We start from the raw sequence: 20,647 nt of genomic DNA, 5'->3' as shown, positions 1-20,647 counted from the left end.
ATCAGCAAGTGCCTGTCTGATGAGACTAGTTTTCTTCAGACAAAACAAATTGTTCTTTGTTGACGTAATGGATGTGTGTCAGATCTTTCTTTTTCTGTAGTTGGTTATCGCCCGTCCCTGTTTGCCCCACCTTGAAAGTTTTCTTTAGAACTGAAGCCACTTACCTGTGCCAGGGCAGAAGAGGTGTGCAATCTCTTGGCAAAGCTGCCCAGTAGCTGTGGCCCTACTGGTGGATACTTGCTTTTCTGAAAAAACAATGTAAAGGTAAGCCAAACATAGCCTAATTGTGCGCCCAGCCTATATAATACTGACAACTTTCTGTGTATTGCTGAAGCATGAATAGAGTGCAAATCTATCCAAAAAATCCCTCGAGTATGATCAAATTGCAGTTACTACCAAGAGTACTGAAGAGAGAATAACTCCCGTTGTGTTCCCCAGGATTGTTGGCTTGGAGCTCTCCATGCCACGGAAATATTGACGCTTTCACAGTATTCATTTTAAAAGCATTTGTTTTGAGTTTTTCTCTACAGTTAAAAAGATATCTGTTAATAAAATTCAATAGAAAATTACCAATAGAATATTTCCTTTGAAGCATAAGGCATCATAATCTAGTGTTTTAGGTAAGTGTTAGACTTGAGAGGCTGGACTTCATAAATTCTTCCCAGCAGGAAGAATTTTTGTTCCACATAATTGACCAATTTGGAAGGCAGGTTTCATTTTGACAACCTTTTTTTTTTTTTTTTAACTGAAAAGTCAACTAGCAAAAGAAGATATGTTCTGTTGCTATCTTTTATTCTCTCAAAGATGAGAAGACAGCACTACTTTCCTCTTTCTGGGTGTCTTCCCTTAAGTTTTATTGGATTCTCTCGGATTCTTTACAGTAATTTGTTGAAATAGATTTTTGTCCTAGAATTGCTATTTTCTGCTACCTTTAAAAGAAAAAGTCACTTAAGGGGCAGAAGGGTGGGAGGGGAGGTGTGGGGGTGTGTGTTGAGGTGTGTTGAGCCTTTTGAAAAGAAAAAATCTGCCTTATTAGTAGTAAAACCTTGGAAGAAACAAAGTCATGAGAATCTGGATGCTTTTTCTTTTAAGAATCTCTTCTCTGTCACACACTCCCTCCTCCCACATTGATCTGGTTTTTTTGCAGTGTGGTATTCAATACTTCTTACTAAATCAAATACCAAATTTTCATGAGTTTCTGTCTACTTTTTAAACGCATAGTGAGAAACGCTTCATCTCTCTGCCTTGTTCTCCCGTTAGCTATACTGGCATGTACAAGGCGAGACTTTACTGAAGTAGGCGTTCCTACTTCCTTAAAAATGAGACGAGAGTTGGGTCTAGAGCGTGAAGAATTGCCTCTCTGTAACTTAGTTACTGAAAAATATTCCGTGTACCTGGGAGGAATGCCTTGAAAGAGAAATGTTCGACCTGCGAGCCCTTGTGATTTAATCTCCTCCAGACTAGTCAATCCCATCAGTTGCAAGCTGCCTTTTCGTCCAGCCTATTCTCATTTTACTTCGTATAAAATTTCCCGTCACTCATAAATTTTGCATAGGTTCATCTTCTGGTTTTGACTCCACGGGGTGGTACCTCTTGGAGCTCTTGAAACGCTGATTCAAGTGAATGACTTCCCATGTGTTTGTTTCTTTTTCCTTATGCCTTGCACTGAATTGCTCTGTTTATCAGCACTGGTACTTCATACAGATATGGCAGGTTTTTATCCCGTTAATTACTACAAGTGAAACTGAGGAATCATTTTTGGTTGTGCAACCCAGGAGCCTGAGGAAAATTCCTGCTGTCTCTCGTCAGACTACCTCTGCCCCAAAAATGGCTTTTCAACATCAGAACTGCATTAATAAAATGTTTATTTAGCACCTTTCAGGTTGAAGGATCCAAAAGCACTTTACAATTAACTACACACATCATCGCTGAAATGCATCCAAACAGAAAATCAGCAGACAACTCACTGCATAAATTTCAAAAAGAACAGACTTTTGACCAGCCGCTTGGCCAGAAAGCAAAGTAGAAGCTCTAATGACCTGTAGCAAACAGGATTCTGATTTTGGTTTGGTTTTTGAAGGTCTCATCTGAAAAACCTACATGGTAAGGCTGCATTCAACTCAATTTAGCCACCTCAGAAAACTGAAGATTTGCATCAGCCCTGCCAAGATTAGAATCTACGGTGCCAGGGAGTCTAGCCTAATCCTAACCTGACATTTAGATGACTAAACCATCACCTCAAGGTAGAGGACATACCCAGTAAGTTCAGTTTGCAAGTATATAGTAACACAGTGCTGTTTTTTAATCCAGAATTCAGATGTTTATACACAAACATCCCACAGGTACAGTATGCCTCTTTACAAGCACCAGGCCTTAATTTACAGTCCTGTAACTTTTCCAGCTTTGGGGGAAGGGGAAATGCGACCTTCTGAGCTTTAGTAGCTAGAATAATCTTTCCAGGGAAATAGTAGAAGGCACTTGGCACAACTGAACAAAGCACCTGGAAATCTCTATCGGGAATGATCCTCATTCCCCGGGAGGACAGAAATAGCTGCAGCATTTCCAGCTGTAGTGTTGACAGTTCGTAAGAAGTATAGGCCAAATAAATTCTGAGCGAGGTCTCCTTTTCACAGGAGTATTCTCAAATGCTGGAAATATCTCATGAATATACGCAGCCCAGTTCCTCCCTCTTGCAACTCCACAGGAGAACTTGGGCGTAAATGTGGCTTTGTTACTCCTAAATGCATCTCCTGACTGTAACGTTGATTATGTTTTTCACTTCAGCAAAGAAAAATTATAAGGCTATTTTTATACAATTTGAAAGCACTTAATACAAAGTTACATGAATACACTGCATCATATGGCCCATCCATGGAGAAAATACTGAAATACTACCATAGGGCTGTTCAATACTAGTTTTGTATTTCAACTTTTTATCTTAATACTAGAAAATATATAAATCATTTACATGACATTATGCAAAAAAAGGCACAGCCGGTTATAGTTTACACAAGCACAATGCATAATATGCAGAAAAAGGGATTAAAAAGAAGCTTCACATCCTTATTAGATACATTGTTGTAATCCATTAAGAAAAGTACTTCATCAACAACAGAAGTGTTCAACACTTGAGAGCTATGATATAAAAAAACTATAATTCATTTAATGCAAAACAGATTTATATATACTTTTATATATAAACACTGTTTAAAAATGCTAACATAATAAAAGTAGATTATCCATGTAATGAAAAGTGCAAACCAAAGTAACAGAGGGTTTCACAATGTCCTTCTCATGACACAGGAAAAACTAGCCCATAGGAATGAAGTGTTAAATCCATCAATAAGTCCTTGGCGTGATGAGGCGTCATCAGGATTTCTGAGCGTTTGGAGAAAGTAGTACTGGAGAAGAGGCTCCGTCCAGACTGGGGAGTGGCACTGGTATGTGACCATTTAGCAGAGTTGGAAACTGTAAGAGGCCAAAAGGTAAAAATTACTCTTTATCTCCAAGCATTCAGCCCAGAAGCACATGCGTTTAGCATTAGCAACCGACTCCAGATGGTTTCAAGACCTGTCATTTCTATACAGGAAGATATATACCAAATGCCTGCCTCAGCCATTAGGAATGTAAAATAGAGGATGAAACTTGAATAATTTGTAAACCTACAGGGATGTGTAAGTCTATTATTGGCTGTATTTTAGACAAAAGTTCACATAACAATACAGCTGTCATCACCCTGGGAAAGTGAATACTACAGAGCACTCTTTGCCATCCATTCTCCTTCCAAAAATGTTTTTCAATCTAAAAAATATTAATTAAAGTTTATGCTTTTCTTCTGCCCTTTGTAAAAGCTAAGGAGGAAAGAGCTTTCCAAAAGTGAAAGTTGAGATGTAGTTTTAGGGCAGAAGAAGTACAATTGTGAATACAAAACGGGGGCAAATTGCTCTCAAGTAATTACAGTTTCTCTCTGTATTCACTAAGAAACCATAAACTAGGTACGCCAGATCATTCAGTATGTGAAGCAGAATACATTGTAATTTAGTATTAACCTTCTACTTCTGAAATACTGTGCAAAACATACGAATTCAGTACATAAGCCATATATTCCTAGTTCATGAGAGCATCCTGACTGTAACTTGCCCGCAGTGACGTGTATTGACTAGTTCTTAACATCTGACATGAGAAAAAGCAAAGCAAGTAGGTGGAATAAACTTGCTGCAGCATGAGGCAGGAGTTATCCCAGTGCTAGATACCGATCTGGCCTCGAGGCCCAGTTCCGTGAGCACGCCGCGCTGGGTTTCTGTCGGCTTGAGACAGAGCTGAATAACAGAGCTCCTGACTTCAAGCGTATGGTGTATTTTTACCCCTTATCAGATCAGTCCTTCAACAGCCAGCTGTGGTGTAATCAACCTCTGCACGTGCATATAATCTGCTTGTAACAGGATTACTCTTCCACTAGGATGTTAGTTAATGGTATCTGTCTTCCAACGTTCAGTTGAAAATCACGCCGAGCAGCGCAGGCTCAGCAGCGTGCTGTGGGGAGCTGGCACCACACTCCTGGTGTGGCCAGGACTGGCTGATACCTCTATTTTAACCAAACCTCAGGAAATGTTTCCATCGCTTCTGCCAAGATTAATTAAAAGACAGAACTTGATTACAAGCTCTTGCTTTTCTAGTCTAGGTTTCTAAAGTGAGACATGTAAATTACAATGTGGTCCATCTGATTTCTAAAGCTAACAAAAAGAGGGTTGTGTGATCGTTGGTGTCTGTCGAGGCGGGTGGTATGCTGGCACTACAGCCTGAGATGCAAATGATGCTAACGTCATGATTTCATCCTTCCCCTGGTCTCCACCCCAACCCAGCTCTCTTGTTCTTCTTCCTGTTGTCTCTGTAGCCCCTGGGGCCAGGACGATGCTCTTTATTCATACGCCTCCATACAGTGAGGTTCTGGGACTTGACTACGCCTTCTCAGTGCTACCGTCTATATAGCAGTAACAAAGAAAAAACACTTAATTTAGTTAGCACTTCATTCAAGCTAACTCCGTAGTCCTTAAGTTTGGCTGCATTTTCTTGAATTAACCAATTCCATGCAAGTCTCTTGCTGTTCCAGTTATGTGGTAATTCCAAACTAATGACGAAACATCAAAATAAGTTTAATTACACAGCAGCGTGGCTTCAAAGGGAAGACTTTCCAGGTAGGTCAATATATCAAGGTAAATTGTGTGGAAGGAGACTGCAGGTTTCAGTGATGCTCTACATAGGCCATAAGGATGTATAGGTGTATGGGAGTTGCTGTCACCTTACAAGCATCAAAGGAGAGAGGGTTTTTTTACCAGTTAATAAGCATCTATGCGCTCTGTGAGGGATTATGCACGTAGTTGGGTCCAGCAGTGCCAGACCAGCACTCACCTCTGTGCCTGGGAAGAGCATGGAACGGATCCTCCTAGAAGCTATGCTAAGGCACATGGAGGACAGGGAGGTGATTCAAGACAGCCAACATGGCTTCAGCAAGGGCAAGTCCTGCCTGACCAACCTAGTGGCCTTCTATGATGGAGTTACCACATCAGTGGACAAGGGAAGAGCTACGGATGTCATCTGTCTGGACTTCTGTAAGGCCTTTGACACAGTCCCCCACAACATCCTCTCTCTAAATTGGAGAGATATGGATTTGATGGGTGGACTGTTCCGTGGATGAGGAATTGGGTGGATGGTCGCATCCAGAGGGTAGCGGTCAATGACTCAATGTCCAGATGGAGATCAGTGACAAGTGGTGTCCCTCAGGGGTCTGTATTGGGACCAGCGCTGTTTAATATCTTCACCAATGACATTGACAGCGAGATCGAGTGCACCCTCAGCAAGTTTGCAGATGATACCAACCTGAGTGGTGCAGTTGACACGCCTGAGGGATGGGATGCCATCCAGAGGGACCTGGACAAGCTGGAGAAGTGGGCCGGTGTGAACCTCATGAGGTTCAGCAAGGCCAAGTGCAGGGTCCTGCACCTGGGTCGGGGCAACCCCTGGTATCAATACAGGCTGGGGGATGATGTGATCAAGAGCAGCCCTGTGAAAAAGGACTTGGGGGTACTGATGGATGAAAAGCTGGACATGAGCCAACAATGTGCGCTCACAGCCCAGAAGGGCAACCGTATCCTGGGCTGCATCAAAAGAAGCGTGGCCAGCAGGTCGAGGGAGGTGATTCTGCCCCTCTACTCTGCTCTGGTGAGACCCCACCTGGAGTACTGCCTCCAGCTCTGGAGCCCTCAGCACAAGAAGGACATGGACCTGTTGGAGTGGGTCCAGAGGAGGGCCATGAAAATGATCCAAGGGCTGGAGCACCTCTCCTATGATAAAGAAAGGCTGAGAGAGTTGGGGTTGTTCAGCCTGGAGAAGACAAGGGTCTGGGGAGACCTTATTGCAGCCTTCCAGTACTTAAAGGGGGCTTATAAGAAAGATGGGGACAAACTTTTTAGTAGGGCCTGTTGCAATAGGACAAGGGGTAATAGTTTTAAACTAAAAGAGGGTAGATTTAGACTAGATAAAAGGAAGAAATTTTTTACGATGAGGGTGGTGAGGCACTGGAACAGGTTGCCCAGAGAGGTAGTGGCTGCCCCATCCCTGGAAACATTCAAGGCCAGGCTGGACGGGGCTCTGAGCTACCTGATGTAGTTAGAGATGTCCCTGCTCTTGCAGGGGGGTTGGACTAGATGACCTGTAAAGATCCCTTCCAACCCAAACCATTCTATGATTCTATGAACAGGTTCCTGCTTCGTTAAGGGAGGGACCATACTTTCCCATAGGCTTGTCTGGGGCTTAGGTGGACTGTGGACGTGGATGGATCCCATCCTGGTCCTTGTACTTATACAAATATTAGTACTAAAGAACTACAGGCAGTGCCAAGCACAGTGCTATTGTGAAAAGCAGCACACACCTGAAAGAAAAATAAATATAGGACCCTGATCTCTCCTCCATGCAAGCCAGCAGGCAAGGGTGCAGAGGCAGGCAGGCAGCTGCAAAGCTGCCCTGGGCTCTAGCTGCTGGCAGGATTTAGACTGTTTTAACAACGACCAAATGTTCTTCCGACTCCCTGTGTGAATGACCAGGTGAAAGCAAAAGCAACTTGTGAAGCAGCTCCAGCTCTTTCCTCCATTCCCTGACTAGTTGCATGGAACGTGGGCTGGGTTATGCAGGCAGCCTGGGGAGAGCTCTGCCCCGATGCCTACACAGGACAACCCAGCACCTCTCAGTGGGGTTGGCTGGGCTTCAGCTGTGGTTGTCGTTTCCTATTTGGCTGTTAAAATAAAGCTTTATGCTCTACAGACTTGTCGTTGTGGCCTTTGCCTGAATCAGACATAATTTATAGAAGGCTGCCTGGGTCTTTCAGAGGGGACAGAGCCAAGGCCAATCTTCATTTTCAGTTCCCACAGCGGGTGGCCAGCATATGTCCATACAAGCCCATTCCAGGCCATGGCTCAGACACTTCCCTCTCAAATGAAATGTCTGGCTGTTTTTAACCACGTGTACAAAACTAAGGTCCAATAGGGATAAATGAGTTTATCATCTGAAACATAAATAAAGAGCCCTAGGGCTCCATGCTCAGTTGTCCCACTGGAGATAGAAGGACTTACTACTCCAGTGAGGACCGTACCTGAGCAGAGCACTTGAGCTAAAGCCCAGCTCTGGAGTTGGGCAGTCAGCCTCCCTGAAGGTTCAGAGACTAACACAGGGTCCCTGTCTAGCAGCAGCCCCCTCCTCTGTTAGTGTTGGCCCTCCACAGCAGTCAGGGAGTTCATTCCAGAGGTGTCCCTGCATTCTTCAGCTGCTCGGATGGCCATCAGCTTCTTGTATATCTTCCCACTCAGCTGATCAGCATAATTTCTTCTATGACTTACTGAATCAGCTGTTTTGCAGCAGCTACAGCTGGAGCTGCTAATACCATCCCCCCCATCCTCTTCCTAAGCCTTGAGGGAATGCTGCAGCTGAGTGCTGTGGCCATCACGGTTTACTAAATAACTTTTGTATTTACCACATCTATACAAAACTTTGAGATTTTTACTCTCCCAGTACCCATAAGAGAGAGGAGCCTTCCTCCTGTTACATACGGAGAAGTCATGCTCAGAGGTATGAAGTAACTTGGTTGAGGATGCATAGATAATTTGCAGGAGAACTGGAAATGGAGCTTTCAGGTTCAGAGTGCTCTTACTGTAAATACAACTATGCCCTGTCTTTCTGAGTGAGAAGCAGCTCATTAAGACAGAAGGATAAACCTACACCCACCTTACTGTGGGAGACCCAAACTGGTCTTGGTTTTCGCAGAGTCCATGTTCCACCACTCTCCTGGCTGGTCCGTGACTGGTCTGCACTCTCTTCCTGAAGCTCTGAGAGCTCAGTCACCTACTCCTACTGGGGTCCAGCATTTATTTCTGTTTCCCCCATACAATATGTGTGTGCTTGCTGCAGTAGACACTGCTCTGTAGATTCTGACTGTGCTGCCAAGGGTTTAAAGAGGGTACAAGTAAGTAGGCCTCTCTTTAAAAGTGCCTGTTAACTTGCATATTTTCTTAAACTATTTGAAAAGCTCTAGACCGATGTGAGGAGATGCTCCCCAGCTGTCTCTTCCCCATGTGCGCTTTCAGAAATGAAACCTGTTAATTGGAAGGACCTACCTGGAACAGAGTGTTTGGTCCCTGCAGCCTGGCAGGACTCAGAGGAGCAACAGGACTGAGGCTGCTCCAGAAATGAATGCTAGACAGCAGCGGGCTTGGGGTCAGCAATAATCCATTTGGGGTCTGCAAGACAAAAAAACACCCCATGATGCATGCCTCGGGAGTTACAGTTCCATACAGTAGTCACAAGTCTAAAGTCTTACACTTTACCTACTGGTTCTTTTTCCCAGTGAATTCAGACATACAGCAAGCCGAGTATACTGGCCGGCAGCAACTGCCCATCCAGCCCTGCATCCTGTCTCCGCAGTGGTCAATACTGGATACCTGCACATTTAATATTCCTTTATGTGCAAATTGATTTCATTTCTATTGCGATTTGCTTAAGGAAAAGCACAGTTATCATTTATTTGAACCACACTCATGCAACTGTATAAAATACCATGCATGCCCCAATGTCTGTAAACACAGCCTAGTCTCCTTCAGAATAATTTTTTACCTTTTGAAGGGCAGCAATTGCTTGAACTGACTGCAGCTTTTGAAGCATTAATGCAATTGCGTGTGGAGCCAAAAGAGCCACTGCCGGCCTTTGAAGTTTACTCCTCTGATGGCGCCTGTTCAAAATGGAAGAAGTTTCAAGAAACTGGCAGTGCACAGGCTGACGCAGCGAGAGGCAGGTGTATGGGTTGGGTGCCCAAAGGGATGGCAGAGAGCACAGCTAATAGTTTGAAAAGAACCAAAATGGCAAGAACTAAGAATCCAAGGCTTTTGCCAACTCGGAGGTGGCTCCTTCCAGTGCCATGGTGTACCAGGATTGCTGGGAATGCTCTCAGCACTTCTAAAGCACAATTGGAGGGGAGGTAGAGTTAAAGCACATGCAAATCTCCATTCAAAGGAAGAATCACATGAATTATTCTGTATCCAGAGTAACTTTTATCTTCCCAAAAAAGAACATGAAATGATGTGACAGTTTTGAACAAAGTATTTGGCATAGTGAGTTAATCTCACCAGTAATCTTGATGCCAATTATTAAAATCAGTCCTATTTAGCAAAGCACTTAATGGAATTTGAGTGCACACTTAGCACCTAAGTACATGTTTCACTGTGTAGGACAAGTGCCTCAGTGCTCTGCTGAACTGGGGCATCAGTTTGTCCAGAGTTTAAAATATGTAAAGAGAAGACAGAAGATAGAAGATAAGGAGTATCTCCCCCTAGTAACCAGCACGTCATGCATTCTGGTACCTGCTAGCTTCCCACCAGGCCAGAAATATAAACTCCCACATATGGCAATTGCAACCAGGGGTCTCACTTAACAGCTGCTTACACCATGGGCTGTCACATCCCGTTGCCAGGACTCTGCGGTGAGCAGGCTCAGAAAGGCAGGTATCACAGGTCAGGTGGATTTTCGAATATGACGGACATATCATTTGCAAAGCAGTGCCTGAGGGATCAGCTGTGGTGTTTGAGGCTCTGTGCAAATGCACAGGACTACAGACCTGCTCTGACATGCTTGCACTGGAGTTCACAACAGGGTCAAACAATTAGTTTAACACCAGCAAAAGAGATGGGAGAGACAAGGAGCAGCAAACATTAAGGTCCTCCCAGTGATTCTGTCCCAGGGTGTCTGAAAGGCTGTTCAATACAAAGAGCTCGGCTGCTCTTTAAAGGGGATGATTTCTCTTAAGAAATCTCAAAAGAAGCGGGGTTCATGAAGAAATGCGAAGGGAAAGGACACTGCCATCTCCCTTGTGCTGAAGAAGATGGATCAGAAACACCAAACCCCGTGGAAGAAACCACACTTATGTCCCAAGAAGTAATAAACATGTGGTATTGCTTGGAAAGCAAAAGGTGTTAATGCAGTAAAACAGCAGGTATGGTGGTCACGGGAGTACCAGTAAGGTCAGGGTTTGGATATATTTGGATGACAGCAAAAAGGGCAAAGAGTGGGTGGAGGCCTGGCAAGGAGAAAACTCCTGTCTTGATCTCATCAAGTGACAGCTCTTGTCAAGATATCTGAGAAAAAGTACTTGACAAGCAGGCACTTGTGAATGGCTCCTTCACAAACACCCTCTTCCCAGGACCACAGTGCTTTCACGGAGCAGGAAAACAGCAGTACCAGTGAGAGCACCTTTCCTGTACAAGCTGATGCTCCACAGGCAAGCGGCTATTGATGGGGATTTATGAGCCTGACAAAGAACACAGCGAATTAGGTCAGGATAAATACTCAGAGATCTACTTACAGAAGAGCCTACTAACCTTAAAACCAAAGCAAGCAAGACCCACAACATTCGACTAAGTACTGTGCCAACTGTACTAAGAGCTCCAGTGAGCTATGCCTCGTTTCTTCTTTTTTTCTCTAAGAAGCTGCAGATATCCAGAACTGAAAATGCAGCTCTTGAGAGGGTCTTTTGAAAATAATGAAGAAAGCTTGGAGGTGTTTATTCCTACCTAGATACAGCCAGAGCAAGTCTTCAGAGAAAGAGGAGATTTGAAACTGAGCTGTCCTCCATTCATCTCTGGAAGCATGTTAACATGCCTAACAGCAGTGCTAAGCAAAAGCTCATGTCCTCTGATGAACAGAGCACTAATGTCTGCAAGTTCTGCCAGAGCCAAGAGCCAGCCAAAGCAAGCCTCCAAATCTGTTAATATTTAATGCAAAAAGAGCACAGGGCCTCCCAGGCTTGTTCTCAGTATCGCCATCAGCTAAGCATCAAAACCACCAGAGGAAACGTAAGTGTAAACACCACCACAGCACAGGCTATCCTTAAATTACATGCGGAAATTGATGTGTCACTTCATTTTCTGCCCTCATGCAGCTGTACATCTGGTATTAGATGTGGAACCCAGTGGGAAGTTCCTACTTAAAAAAGTCATTATAATCTAAGCATAGCAACAGTTTAAATAGAAATAATTAATTGCACAGAGAGGATTATGTTAAGCAACCATGCTCATGGCTCCTGACTTCTCTGACAAAGAATGCATGTAAGTACAATCTTTCTTGTCACTTCCAGCTGTCAGATAACGGACAAGTGCTGTCACACGTACGTTACTTCCCAGGTCATTAGGCACGCGCTGGAGCCTGGATGGTGTATGTGGATACAATACAGACAGCACACGTGCTGGCTGCAGGCACACTACTTTGTAAAGAAAGAGCATGTTGTAAACGTTACAAATGCTAAAGTAGAGGCCTGAAGAAAAAGAGTGAGACAAAATTATATATCCACATTGGCCAAGGGAGAGCCAACAAAAATAACAAGCATAAGTAATCTGTAAAAGAAGCAAGTACTGAACAAAATCTAAATCCCTCTCTTTGAAGCTAACCAAATGGAAAGCTGACATTTCTCTACCAAGGTATGGTACTGTATGCACTGACATCTTCAAACCCATTTTTCTGTTCTGAAATTGGTTGTGCATATCACGTGCCCTTTCACAGGGCTCCACCCGAGGGTAATTCCTCATGACCAGCAGGTACAATGGAAAGCCATCCGAAATACCCTCTCAGGCAGCAGGACCTTCTCTGAACCGACATCACTCCTGGAGCAGGAACTGGTGTCTGACCTCCTGTTCTGCACCTGCCCCACAGCAGCAGGTGTCTACCACTGGGATCTGATAAATCAGAGATCATTGAGACATGATGCATGCTCTTCCTGGGATAATGGGATGAACTGCAGATTTCCAGCCTAAATTATGGCTTTAGTTATTTTGCATTGTAGTATTACAGTTATCTGAACACAGTTGTTATATAGTTTTTATTTTATATTCACTAGGTCAAGTATTGAGGATGCAGGGTGCTTCTTATCCACACTAGAAATAGAAGTCTAAAAGAGAGGAAAAAAGCTATGTTGCTGTATAGCCAAAAGTTTAAATAAATGGACCCAGGAAGTACCCTACATGGGTACCATCTGCCTCTTCTGTGATAGGATAACCTGTAAAAAAAGATTTGTAATGGCATTAAGTTGGATAACAGTCATCACGGCCTTAGCTAGGCGTCCTGCCAAAAGAGGGCCACAATCACCTACCTAATTCCCTTCTACATCTTTCAGAGGCAGTAAGTACACCAGTTTATAGATGAATGAGAAAATTAAATGTTCAAAGAAATAATTACAAAATGAGGAAATAAATCTCTGTTCATACTGAGTTTTGGGGCAGCAGTAGATTAAAGCGGGCTTGTAATCACTCATGCTGTCATCGTGTCTGGTTGGCATCTGATATGATTTATTTGTCAGATTTGCTCCCTACAAGTGAAATACTTACTGTGGTTATACCACAGTTAGAGGTTATAAGAGTCTGTGAATGCACCTCAATTTTGGTTTGCCACACTTCTGTTCTTCCTGCCAAACATAACTTCACTTAAAGGCTTTACAATGTCAAAAATCACAGATAACGGCCCACAAAATCCTCTTTCTTTGCAACAAAACTTCATATCTCAGTGGCTTACAGGTGTGTCTGAACTGCAATGGCTTTGCACAAACTTGCTCTGCCGCCAGCTGAAAAGCTCAGTAAGAGCAAGTGCTGTGCTGGCCGAGAGCACTTGCTGACACTCTCACCTCTGCCAAGTCTTTGTGCTGTGCAGGCACACGATGCTGCCCGTGGCCAGCTCGAAGACCTCTAACACCTGGCTGCACTGCAGGCATCATCTGTGCAGAACCTCTTCCAACAGGGAAGAGGTAAGGTGATTTTGGATACAATGTGACCTCTAGACAGCCCGAAGTAAATGAGAGCTTATAACACACACCTTTGTATTTATTTATTTACTGTTCAGTTTGTTTCATTCAATGCTACTATTTGTATCAACTTTTATTCTGGGAGGTGGGGGATGTCAGGGGGTGTTCCCCATTGGGATAATTTTACTCTTGGATTTTTTTGTCTAATTTTGCAGTGGTAGCATAAGACAAAACTCAACGATGAACACAACAGGTCATTATCTACGTGATTTTCCTCTTCTCTGAACTGATAGATTTTTTCATAGACTTGCTTGAAAATGAGAACTCACCATTGACATTAGCACAAGTATGTGATTAAAAAGAATAAAAAGACCTACTGGATATTCAGTAGGTCTGTGCTGAAAGGAAGCTCTGGCAAGTACTGTGGATCTGTAAAACTTTGGAAATCGAAACTGGCTTCAGAGCCTTGTCTTAGAAACCACTTAATTTGCTCCGTATTCAAAAACTAATGAAAAGGTCACACTGTTTGAATGGATACAACATCTAGTAGAGAAATCTAACCAAGCATTTCACAATGCACATGCTCAAGCCGTGACCTACAAAAACCCCGTGTTTTTCTTGTTGGCTTTTTCCTGCTTGTCTTGTAGACCTGGAGGCTGGTTTGAACTGATAAGCGATTTGCTCATGTTAACTAATGAGCAAATCCCATCTCGTTATCCTTCCAGACAGTTTGTGAACTGTGATGGCTTTTCCCACACACATAGGAACCCCAGGAGGAACTTACTTTCCACCCTTTGTTCAGACCTCTGCTATGTTTTCCTCTTCCCCATATGGGTTTTGTTTTTCCATCAGATGACAAGAGACCCATAGAGCTAACGCTCTTGGCCACACGGAGGGAATACCTGGCTAAAGCAAGAGTACAGGAGACAGGCAGGTCTTACCTGTGCAGTGAAGAAAGCTGGAGTCAGGGATCCCGAAGGAAGCGCAGGGCTGTTGAGGGCGATGGAACCGATGTCGGTGCTGGAGAGAACCATAGGTGGGGCAGAGATTTCCAAGCCTTTGGGTTTTTTAGCCTTTGGGGGAAGAGATGGAGATTTTGCCTTGGAGCCTGAGGAGAGGTTCAGAGGCTCAAGGGAATCTGAGTCGTGGCAACTGGACTCAAGGAAGAGGCTCCTGTGTTCTGCAGGGAGGGGTGAGGTGGGAGACAGAGATGGTGACCTGGAGGAAGATGATGACGGAGATGAAATGCTGGCACTGTTGGGTAGCATTAAGGAAGATATTTTAGCTGATACTGATGAGCTGAGAAAAGCAGAGGCAGCTGCAGTTTCGGAAGTGGAAGGCAACGACACCATGGGCCTCATAACTTGTTTGTCTGTTTTGTTTGTCACAAATCTTATAACAGTCCGAACTTCTTCGACTGGTGTGTTTCCTTCTGACTTCTCCTCCAGTTTTTCTGTTTTGATTGGCTTGTAAGGGTCTGGCTGGTTCTGCAGAGAGTTGATAGTGAAAGAGGAGTACAGGCCAGAGTGGATATATTCATTACGGCTTGTGCTTTTCAGTGCTGACAAGCTGTGCTTGTGCTGATCCCTGCTCTCGGAAGGCATCTTACAGTCGCTGTCCTGCAGCAAAAGGCTCTCTCTGCTGATTTCCACAGCATGTGGATCCATTTTTAAAATCTCAGGAAAGGAGACAAACTTGTACACAAATTTTTGTCCAATCACTTTCTTGATGATGTTCTGCAAATACAAAAGCAGATGCTAGAAAGATCAGCATTTCAGAGGCACTGAGTGCAGCAAACATAAGGGGGTTCACAAGGGTAGGGGGGCCCTGCTCCATCCTCAAGCTGAGCAGGTCACTTCAGTGAGGCTGCTAATGCTGCTCATCCTTGGCTCATTCCCATACCTCTGCTCAGCCAGGGAGACCACCCCCTGCTCCTCATGGTACCTAACAAAATCACCATTACTAGGTGATAAAGACCTACTGGTGGGCTGTTTTCTTCCCACTTCCTCTGAGGCAGCTTGGGATATTTTCTTACCAGTATACACAATTCTGCCACCTTGCAGACTCCAGCCATGCCACCACTTGCGTTTCACAATGAAGGCAAACTCCTTCATTTATGCCTCCCAAAACTGACACCAACTACCCTGAGTATGACATACTCTCAGAATGTCTGCAAGGGACAAAACCACCTCAGCCTCCCTGCTCCAGTCATTTACCCTCTCTTCCTGACGGTGTGCAGAAGGATTGACCTAGGCTGACGGTGACCGTCCTTCTTTCAACAGTCATGAACTATATCTGCAACAAATGCAATCGCTTGCATGGGTTGGAAAAGTGCTTGTGTCCTGCTGTATCCCCTGTGCTGTCCCCAGGTTTGCATTAGGCTCAGGATGCTCACTGGTGCAGGCAGGTTTTCATCAGTCTAAACTGGCTATTGAAATAATTAATTACTGAAAAAAATCCCAAACCTCTCAAAGGTTTGTAGAACTACTTATTTTTTTCTTCATATTTGCCATAATAAAAGTGCCCCCTTTATGGAAAGAACTGATTCCCTTTGAAATGGAAATCTTTCACGAGGGTCCCATTTCTAGTCCTAGCTCTCTTACTGCAAACCTGGGTATGCTGCCTGCTCTAACACAATGCGCGGTATCCCCAAGGATACGATGTGAGCTCCTCCACAGAGGCACTTTATGGCACCAGGTGCTGGCCTGGCCTTGGAAAAGGACTGGAACATTTACCACCCTAAGCCAAGAGCTATGGAAGACAAGAAGCAATATTTCCTGAGATTTCCATAGTGATTTCTCTCTTCTTGAAGCCCCTGGTAGAGAGTTTGTCTTTAAGACACCTCTGAAAAACCCTTTCCAAGAAGCTTCCCTTTAGTGCAGCACGTATGCTGCACCTCCAGCTGGTACTCTGCAACCAGACATTTGCTTTGCTGTACATATGGGAATGTAAATATTTACATTAGTCCTAAAAATCTAATTTGCTTTTCATTCTACCACAGATTCTGAGACCAGTAGAGGAAACAATCGTTAAATTGATTGAAAATGAAAAAAAAAAAAAAGAAATAAAAAGGAATACAAGCATCATCCCTATTTACATATGGACAGTACCTAGTGCTGGGTGCTTGCAGTGCCCGCACTACATCTTTTTTTGTTACAAAAACAAGGCTCATTTTGGGAAAGAAGAGCCTGCACTTGGGTATTGGAATCTCTTCTGCCTTTCAGCTCAGCTACTGCACTCTGTAATTCATCTATCTGAATGTCCTGGCATTTCATTCAGGCACCTTCTTGAATACAAAATTAATCCTACAAAAAGCCCTGGGATGTAGCTTTGCTTCACAGGTCAGGAGCTGCGGCACAAATGGAGAAAGTTGTTTCCCAAGTTGATAACAGGGATCTGTAGCGAGGAGGAGAATTAAATTCAGCAAGCTCAGACTAAAGGCACAAAACTGCCCTCTTCCATGCTGAACTGTATGCATGTCTACCCTCGTGGCGCATCCTGCAATGCCTATTTTTGCCCTCCAAAAGTTCAGGACATATAGTTAGCCCACAGGATCTCAGTCTGCGTAAGCTTTAATTCCCATGGCTTTGAGCTTGGCCTAGATTTTTTTTTTGTGCTAATTAGGTGAAACGTTGGATGGACACACTTTTTCTGCGCTCTCAATATTACATTCTTCTTGAAAAAGGCAAAACCTCCAAATTATTCACATACGAAAAGAAACACCCCAACTAGATTTTGTTTTCTTTTTTTAATATATATTTTTTAATTTAAAATAATACCTCCCCTCTGCTCCCGGCAGCTTTGAGTTATTGTTACATCAAGCACTGGCAACCGAGATCCTACTCAGAAAATGTGACTCCCAGCAGAACACAATTAAATGTATTTAAGGGTGGCACTTTTACACCAGTGCAGGTTGAAACAGGGGAATGTTGCTATAAAAAGCAACCGAACGGGCTGGTGAGTTTATACTTCCTCTGTTATTATTAAATATAGTTATATTTTAAGAAGGTCTCTCAGTGTGGCTCCTCTGACTCCATAAGCCTGCAGCAAAGGCCCACTTAACGATGGCTGGAGATGAAAAGGATTCAAGTGCAGATCCCTCAAGCACTTCGCAGGCTTCTCTTAAATGTGTGTAAGAGAAAATAAAGATGCAAACTAATTAAGTGCTTCTGAAATGCCACTGACTTTTCCAAATTTTTTTGACAAATAATTGAAGTGAAGGTAAAAAGCAGCTTATTTTTACCATCACCTCAGTGATCTGTCAGAATCACTCTGAGCTGTGGACGATGGTTCAAACCACAGAAGACAGTGACAGGCATCATGACAAGCAGGGGTTTTCCACCCTCAGTTTGAAAGCGCAAAGAAAGCTTCATTATATTAAGGACTGCATTTGCAGGGAGACTAGACCACTTGCTTGGTAGCAGGACAGTAAGTTTATGTGCACGTTTAGGCCTTTTGTTGTTGTTGTTTGAATTTTCTAGGTAAATTCCCTCGTGAGTAGGCTTGCAATAAGTGCTAGTGGCTGCCAGCCAGGGCTGCAGGGAGCTCCGGGGCTGTGCTGCTGGGGAAGGCGACTGCTGGGCCAGTGCAGCTGCTGGGGAGGAGAACTGGACAACCAGGCCAGGAGCAGGGGCTCCAGTCCAACAGCTTAAAAAAAAAAATCTTATCAGGAGACAGCACTCTGACATTTAGAAAGAGGGCAGGGAGCTGGGAATGTCCCTCTTCTGCTGGCTTCTTGACTGTTTCTCACTTGAACACTTTACACTTCCCCTCCTCTGTCCGCAGTTTATAAAACAATGACTACAGTAAACATGACCACCTCCCACTGCAAAGTGCTTTGAAAGCTGCTGATACGAACTGGGTACAGCACTGCCTGATGTCTGCTCTAGCGCATCAGACGTGTTACGGAGCTCAGACTTATTCACACCACATCACTTCAGACACTCACTTTATGAGCACCTCCAAAACCAGCCTTACCCAAGTGCTCTGAATCACTAGCTGGAGGGATGGGTCTCTCCCCCATCCTTCTCCACAGACCAGTTGGCTGAGCTAAATGCCAAAGGCTCGGTGGCCTGGTTCCCTCTGCAGCTTAAACCAGGCTATAGTGTGGTTGGGGGTTTTTTGGTGTCAGCTATGCATATGCACTACTACTTTTGGAAGCCCTCCCGAAATACACAGGAGCTGTTTGCCCATCTCAACAGCATATGACCTCTGGGCTTCTTTCCATTTTTTTTCTTTCCTCCCAGAAGTTTTCCTGTGCACTGGTGCACCTCAGACTTTGTTTCTTCCATCATGTGTTTGTGGTTTAGTTTCATCAGCTCTGACTCTTACTCCCTGTTTGAGCCATTTAGAGCTAAGGTGTAACTATACTACCAGTGTGACACAAGGATTTTAGTGGCTTGGCTCAAACATGTTAGCTAGCAAGTTTGCTGGCTGCAGGAGCCACTTGAGAGACTGAGCTGGGAAATGGGACCCAGTTCCTAGCTGAACTTCAGACTAATGAGGGGCCTCAGGAGCAGGAAGACCAGATTGGGACTTTTTTCCTCCTCCCGGGAAGTGACCTATAATCAGGGTGCCTGAGATCTCAAAATTGATGGCAGAACAGGATGAACTTGTCTGTAAGTACTAAACGTCGCTGCTTGGACAGAGAAGGAGAAGGACCAGAGCTGTAGCTGCTGCACTTAACTCCCATTTGGATGTGTTGCAAGTTCCCTGACTCCAAGAGTACCGAGGGATGCAACACGTGTAGGGACACTTAGGCTATGAATTCCTCACAGGACTCTATGAGGAGGGAGCCGGGCTGCCTCCAGCTATTGGGAACCCTACCCAGAGAGAGAGCTGACACTCCAATGTCTGAAGTACGTAAGCTGGCAGGAGGTACCTGTGGCTGCATGGTTTGCTCCAAAAAATGGGGCATGTGTCCACATCAGCGTGTGCAGGCAGGCAGATTCTGTTAACATCATACTTTATGCACTTATGCTTATTATACTGGGTGCGTAGAAGCTAGACTTTGTGAAATTTTTGATGGAGGGACAGGTGCACCTGTATCGACCTTTGGAAGCACAAGGCTCTCATTTAACTGGATTTCAGTCTTTCCTCATCCACCTCCATCTGGAAGGCAAAGGCCATTCCTCTAGCTGGCACCTTCGGCCAGGTTCTCTGCTCTCTCTGCTGCAGTTCACTGGGCGTCCCTTTCCTCTCACATCAAACATGAACTATTTGTCACTCCTTTCAAGGGGGTTCTTGGGTTTTCTCCTCCACCCATCATCTCTTACTAAGTATCAAAATTCTTTACTCCCATCTTTCCGTAAGGACAGCACTCAGTAGCCACTTTTATGCCATTTCAAACAAGCACTTTCTTGACTTCCACACATCACTCTTGAAAGAAGCTCCTTCCAATTCTCTATAAAGCTATTTTCTAATGCTTCTTAAGTATTTCCTTATAACACCTCTTAACTGTACCACTACAAAACGTATAGCTGGTACTCTAGCACCATCATACCGATATTGTTTCATTGTAATATTCTATTTCCCCTGAGGTAACTCAAGAGAAGACCTTCCCAAAAGCAAAATAATATTTTCCATTATCACTTTATATCCTTAAGTTCTGTAAGCAGACCAAGCAAGGGACCATCTTCCCAAAACAATTATTCCATGCTGCTACCCACACTTGGGCATTAAAAATAGGAACTAGTAACCAGGCTACTGGGTCTGACCCGTTATGGGAGGGGAGGGAATGCCATGGACACCTCTGAATCCTAAAAGCACCTGAGAAGCTCTGTCCCCTGCACTGCAACAAGCACAGAGAAGCCCACATTATTTATATACTATACATCATACTGCCAACCCATCTAAAGAAGTGGGCAGCCATTAACTGAAACTAAAATGATTTATTCTGTCTTTAGAATACTGATTGAATAGCACTCACTGAGTAAAGCCTGGGGCCACATACTGTTCAGAGAGGATGCAAAAATATTAAATAGCTGCTCATCACAACAGTATGTGACTGTGTAATTAAAGATGCAGTATAACTCATACAAACATTAAGGTTACCCAGGGAACTGTGATTCTTGCATTTCCTAACTTCTGAGGGCTTGACTTCCACAACTGTTACATCCTATTAATGTCAGTATCTGCATGTAATTTCCTGGATTCACCCTGCTTCCCTCAGAAAAAACCCTCATGGGGAAAACTCACTAGCTTCCCTCTTGTGGTGTCATCTTGAAATATTCACAGGGACCTTTAGTAGTCCTGAAACCTCTAGAGGCTTCCAAAAGGTATCTGTCATTACAGCTATCAGAAAAACAAAGTAACTGGGCAACT

The 20,647-nt window shown here is 44.1% G+C and overlaps 1 protein-coding gene across 2 annotated transcripts in view; it reads right to left on the bottom strand.

The window, feature by feature from the left end:
* Positions 1-1,852: 1,852 nt before the first annotated feature.
* ELK3 (ETS transcription factor ELK3) overlaps positions 1,853-20,647 on the bottom strand; it is a 41,207-nt gene continuing 22,412 nt past the window's right edge. For both annotated transcript variants that reach the window (XM_072865705.1, XM_072865713.1), the window contains exons 3-5: positions 14,266-15,060; positions 8,664-8,786; positions 1,853-3,468 (exon numbers count right to left, since the gene is read on the bottom strand). In XM_072865705.1, the coding sequence (XP_072721806.1) occupies positions 3,370-3,468; positions 8,664-8,786; positions 14,266-15,060 (1,017 nt within the window). In that variant the 3' untranslated portion in view covers positions 1,853-3,369. The remainder of the gene's footprint in view (positions 3,469-8,663; positions 8,787-14,265; positions 15,061-20,647) is intronic.

This window comes from Ciconia boyciana, chromosome 1 (assembly GCF_034638445.1).
Source record: "Ciconia boyciana chromosome 1, ASM3463844v1, whole genome shotgun sequence".
Classification (NCBI taxonomy): Eukaryota; Metazoa; Chordata; class Aves; order Ciconiiformes; family Ciconiidae; genus Ciconia; species Ciconia boyciana.
This window is presented reverse-complemented; position numbering and strand designations above follow the sequence as displayed.